General features: G+C 44.5%; 1 protein-coding gene across 1 annotated transcript in view; it reads right to left on the reverse strand.

The window, feature by feature from the left end:
* SLC17A6 (solute carrier family 17 member 6) overlaps nucleotides 1-6092 on the reverse strand; it is a 40771-nt gene that overhangs the window by 31069 nt on the left and 3610 nt on the right. Inside the window, exon 3 of the mRNA XM_004019439.6 lies at nucleotides 4391-4509. Coding sequence (XP_004019488.1) covers nucleotides 4391-4509 — 119 coding nt within the window. The remainder of the gene's footprint in view (nucleotides 1-4390; nucleotides 4510-6092) is intronic.

Below are 6092 nucleotides of genomic sequence, written 5' to 3' on the forward strand. Positions count from 1 at the left end.
AGAGAAGTCTAACCTCAAACTTATATGGATTTCTCTAAGCACATTTATAATGCCTGGCTAGAATTCAAAGATTCCATATACTGAAATTCTATAATCCCTATACTGTTGGCTAAAAGTATTTTTAAAGACAGCTGTTTACAAGCCTTTACATGAGACTTATGGCACTTTCAGCAAACAATAATTTTAACTATGAATAATATATATGGGAAAATAATTTTAAAGGCAGAAATCTGATATGAGAAAAGAGCTATTTTTATCACAAGAGAAATAATCTTTTTGCATTACTAATTCTTAAGGCAAATTTAAAAACAAGTGATACTGAATGATCAGGGTCTTTTTCTTTCATTGTTTTCTGAATATAAAATGCTATTAGAAATAAGTAACAGTCAACAATTATTGAGTACCAGGCATGCTTAAGAATTTTACACATATTCTCTTATTTAGCCGTCATGATACTCCCAGCAGGTAAATAGTTTAACAACTCCTTTTACAGAAATACAAACCGAGGCTCAGAGAGTTTAAATGAAGTTTCATGCCATTCGGTTATTAAGTAGTACATTCAGGAGTCTGAACACAACCCTAATGGTTTTAGAATCTGTAGTTAAAGTGTGAAACACTTTGTTGAGATGTTATTTCATTTACTCAGTAAGTATCTATCATAAGCCAGGCACTCTTTGAGATGCTAGAGATATAGTGGTGTTAATATAAGACAAAGCTACTTGCACTCCTGGAGCTCACATTTTACTGTAGAAAGCAGTCATTTCTTAGTTATAGATGATTAAGAAAAATACTGGTATGATAGCTGGCAGTGGTGCTACATAAAAAATTAAAGCAGAGTTGGGAAATCAGGAGAACAGGAGCAGAATAGGGAATGTTTTTAAATAGTGCTTAAGTAATATTTCCACCTAGACAGAGGCAAGAATAGTCTCTGAATACAACATCATCCACTAAAAACATAATGTTGACCAAACTTCCTTTGATAAATCTGACCTTCTTTGGTTATGCCTTTGCAAAAATTTTGTTGTTTCTTCCATTAAGTCATTGACCAGGCTCCTCATCACTCTCTAAATGCAAGATAAAGATAGTTTTTAGTAATTTCACATTTGTAAGTATCTGAGTTACCATAAGCCCTACAGTCTTATTGTTTAAAGACAAAATTAATTTACCCCCAATACTTTTTAATCACTGTATGAAATATGTTCTCATCTAAAAGCATTACAGGTTTTGTAAGAAATCTTCCTTTGATTCCCCACTTTAAAACCCTCTATAGAGGGAGTTGACCAAATTCTCCTATCCAGGGTGTGCAATAGCCCTTTAAGGCAAGATAAAGAAAATAATGATTCAGGAGCTTTCCTGGAGACCCAGTTTCCTTTCCCTCACAACTCCCCTACTTCCTCTTCTCAATGAGCAGAAAAGCAAGAATTCTGAGAATTGGACCAGAAAAAGAACCAAGAAATCTGTGTTCTGACCAAGAGTGGGGCTGTTTTTGTTTAATTCATAAAATGGAGCAGCCAAATCATTGCTGTTTGTTTTTCATTGAGAAATCTGCCAGGAGGTGTGACCAGAAGCCCTTCTCTCTAGGGGAGATGTCTCCACAGGCGTCAGCTCTTCTACTCCAGTTCCACCCACAACACTGATGGCAAACACTTCCAAAGAGAGCTTTTTTTACACCAAGAGGGAAAGGACTCTGTCCCCAGCATCCCACTCAAGGGAAAGCTTGTTCTATTATTAAATGATCTGTAGGCAAGGCAGAATGGGTGCGCAATGCTTGTAGGTGGAAAATTGGTCTTGCTATGTTGCTTTTGCTGTTTTGAAAATGGAAACACACAGCTTTCAAGCCAATTCTAAAAATTTATAAAACTTTATGTTAAAAAAAGTCTTCTAAGATAAAATTATACGTAGCATGTACAGGACTAATTGGACATTTACCAACTAGTCAATGAAAGTGTCTCTGGGTGATTAAGTTATGTAAGATTTTTATTGTCCTTTCTTTTTACTATACTTTTCCTATTTGATATGTAACGCTTTTATAATCAGAAAAGGAAATGTTATGCATTTTTAAACCTGTTTTCACAAGAGGTTTCCAGTGTATATTTCTCATTGTATGCTTTTAATAATATTTTTTAAAATATTAAAAATAAAGCAGATAATCAAAATCTTAAAAAGTGAACAGGTTCACTTTCTTATCTGTTCACAATATTTTACAATAAAATTTGACTTTGTTTTCTCTGCCTTGGATAACACAAAACATTGTATATGAAAAATATTGTTTCTCTCTTCTAAATATCTACTTAAAGATAATGTGGTTTTGGATCCAAATAAAAATTCTAAGCTTCAGGACATTTTCTCTTGAGGAAAATCTTCAAATAAATTAGAACCTGAGTCAGCATCAGCCTTTTCTTTACTAGACATGACACAAGTGATAGCAATGAGCTTGCATTTTTTTTAACCTAGAAAAACCTGTTTACTGACCTCCCAGTGTTAGAAAGAGCGAAAGCTAAAGCATCCCTGATGTTTTTTCCTGGCAGGAAAATGTTAGCATTTTAACATTTGGCAAGCTGAAGGTTTTGACTCTGAAAAAAACTTAAAGCCATAGCCATTATATTTTTATTTCGCCTTTTATTGAGTTTCCTTGTGTGTGTGTGAATTTATGCATGGTTTTCCACTGAAGTGAAAAATATTTTACATATGTATGTTTGGAGTACTTTCTGGGAAGTTTATTTTGTTTTGGAAAATATTTTTAGGAAAAAATTATTGGCACTGCATTATGGATATAAAAGTCAAAATGTAACATATTTATTGCCAGTAATATTTAAGAAAATAGTTCTTTAAATTTTTCTGCCTTATGTCAATTTTTAAAATTTATCCCATCCATAAAATAGGGTTCTCTACACAGTTAATAATTTTCAGTTTAAACTGATACCATTTTTAAAAGTATATATATGTATATTTTTAATCCTGTTGAGCCTGAGTATTAGCCATCACAATGTTAGGGTAAAGATAATATTCAAGGGGCATTATTTCTAGTCTATTGCACTCTCCTCAACATTTTGAGGACAAAAATCCTCACCCTAGGGGCATTAAGCCGAAAATAAATTCCCAAGAATCTCTCCCTAGGTCTTGGAGATGACTGAGAAAATTGGGGCCAGAAAACGCCTCTCCTGAATGGGACTGCTGGTGACAAAAGCCAGGGAAGGGAGATGTCACTGAGGGATGAGAGACCAGGTTAGGGAAGCAGAGAGGAGATCAAGACTAGAGAGGTGCCCAGTTCTAGATCACTTCCCAGAAACACTTAACCTTTGGCGGGGAAGGAGAGAGGTGAAGTCCTAGGTAGGCTCTGAAAGAAGACCCAAAATCTTTATTTGGGGTCTCTATGCAGCAAATGGGCTTCCCTGTTGGCTCAGAGGGTAAAGAATCTGCCTGCAATATGAGAGACCAGGATTCGATCCCTGGGTTGGGAAGATCCCCTGGAGAAGGGCACGGCAACCCCCGCCAGTATTCTTGCCTGGGAAATGCCATGGATGGAGAAGCCTAGAGGGCTATCCCCCCCGGAGTTGAAAGAGACTTGGCGACTAAACCACCAACCACTATGCAGCAATACCAGGAAAGGCGAGAGCCTCTGCTCTTTCTCAGCTTAACACTTAGATTTAAGTGCACACAATGAAGCAAGAGAGGCTGATTCTCACCGTCGGAGGGCCAGGCTATGCTCCTTGACACCCCCACCCCACCCCAGCAGTCGTTTTGCCTCGCACTTCGGGATGCCTCTGCAGATGCCGGCGGGGGAACTCGAGGGCTGGCGCTAGGACCCCGGCCGCCGTCACCACCGCAGCCAGGCTGGAGGCCGCTGGACGCAGCTGAGCGCCTCCCCCACCCCGCCCCTACTCCGCCGAGCTCATTAACAGGTGGAATCGCACCCGGGGCGCTGCCTCCATAGAAACAAATCCGGCAGACCCAGAGCACCATCTGGGCGGGCTTTCGATGCGCCCTGCCAGGTCAGCATCACATAGAGCCGTGGTACCCGCGGGATGCGCGGAGCGGCGCGCAGTGACGCCCCCACCCTTTGTGCACCGGGAGGCACGGTCTCAGCTGCCCGGCTCCCCGGCCGGCCTCAGCACCTACCAGGCCTTGGGGCACGTCGACCATTTCATCAGAAGCCGGTTACACCCGCGCTGGGAGGGGGCGGCGGGAACCTGCACCAACATCCTTGAGGGCGCCTTATTCTGGAAGGAGGCACCATGTTCCAGCCCCGAGAGTGTATTCCAGGGGACTAGGAGACCTCGTCCAGGAGTTCCCCAGTCCCGCGGGGCTCTCGCCCCGGCCCCAGCTTCCGCTACCCTTCGGGGGGTATAAATCCCACCTCTCTGCGCCCCGTCGGGCCCCGGAGCTTTACCTGTTGGCTGCCAGCCGAGAAGCGATGTAGCCGCCCGGAATCTGGGTGATGATATAGCCCCAAAAGAAAGAACCGTGGATCATCCCTACGGTTTCCGGGTCCCAGTTGAATTTGGCTTTCTATGGAGTAGGGAAAAAAGAAACAGGTGGAGGGAGATCGTTTAGTCAGGGCTTTGGGCTGGAAATTCACGATCAGTAGTTCTCTGCCGAACGGCCCTCACCGCCCGAGGTACTCCCTGACTTCTAGTCGTGGGGATGGCTTAATGTTCGTTTCCTAACAAAATTAAATCTATACCTTCTTACAGAGAAGAAAATCCTCTTTTCACTGAAAAACAGTGCTCGTTTGAAATGGATTCATAGCGAAACTGGGTGCCTTGACTTTGCTCCCCGACGACTGCCTGGCAGGTCGGATCGCCTCTATGAATGATGAGCCGGCAGGGCTTGAGTTTGGGAAATGAGGACTCTCCGCGAGGAGATTCTGTTCGCTAGCGGGGGACAGAGACACCTGACGGGGGCCCGTGTAGCCCAGGCCGACCTGTTCGGCTGCAGCGGTGGAATCGCTGGGAGAATGGAACCCAACTGGGAAAAAGCTGGGGAAGAGGGTCTGGGGAGCTTGGGATGGAACGCGCGGAAGTCGGAGGAGCTAGTGGGAAGGATGGTGGTCCCTGAAAAGTGGGGATGGGTCTGGGCCAGAAAGATTTGAAAAGGCCCAGGGAGACCGGGGGAGTCAGTGGAGACGGCGGTGGCACTCAGGGGTAGTCTGACGAGCAGAAGAGGGGTGTGTCTGAAGGTCCTGGCCTAACTCCGCCCTCGCCAGCGTGGCTTGCCATCCAAGGCGAACCTTAAGTAAACTGGGGCCAACTATCCGCACAGGAAAGGTGAAAGAGCCCTTATTCGGCGTGGGAAACTGGAGACCCTTTTTCTAACCCCTTTGAATAAAATTCTGAAACCAAACGCCCTTCGCAGGATCTCCAAGAATAACCCAGGGCCCATCAGCGCTCACAGTTTCCCATCCACAAGCCCATCCCGAATTTATCATCCCAACCCCCAACCCTTGCTCTGCCACTTAAATTCTCTCAGGTCTCTATACAGGAAGTCTCCGGACCCGCGGGTTTCCGTGCCCTTGACTTTGACCCCCCCGCCCCCTCTAGGCACCACTCAACGCACATTGTACGATTACGGGAGGGCGGCACTCGATTCCCGGTGACCCTGAGCCTGTCAAGCTCCTCTTTGTCCGCCAGTCAGGGCGGCTCCTAAAGACCTCTTGGCTAAAACTGCCGATAGGTGTGCACACTTGCTTTGATTTGTTTTTCGGTTTTGTTTCATTGTGGTGATTAAGAATGTTGGGAGAGAACTGCAGAGAGTTGGGGGAAATAATAACTGATCTGCTGCTCTGTTCCTCCGGGTAAAAGAAAACTAGTTCGATTTAGATTTTACGGACGGTATTGAGGATCAAGTCCTTGTATGAAATCTCTATCCTCAAAAAGCTATTGAGCTTTTTCCACTTTACTATTTTCCACGTTGCTGGGGAGAAAAAGAAGGCCCAGAGAACAGAAGCGGCGTGCTCCAACGTGAACAGGGATCGATAACATTGCCGCGGCCACATCTAGAAGGGCAGGGCTAGAGGGGGCCTTGAAGGGGCAACCACGCCCTCCGCATTCGGCCGGGAGAGCGAGGCTCAAACAGGTGAAGCGGGTCTGCGA

The sequence above is a fragment of the Ovis aries genome, chromosome 21 (assembly GCF_016772045.2).
Source record: "Ovis aries strain OAR_USU_Benz2616 breed Rambouillet chromosome 21, ARS-UI_Ramb_v3.0, whole genome shotgun sequence".
NCBI lineage: Eukaryota > Metazoa > Chordata > Mammalia > Artiodactyla > Bovidae > Ovis > Ovis aries.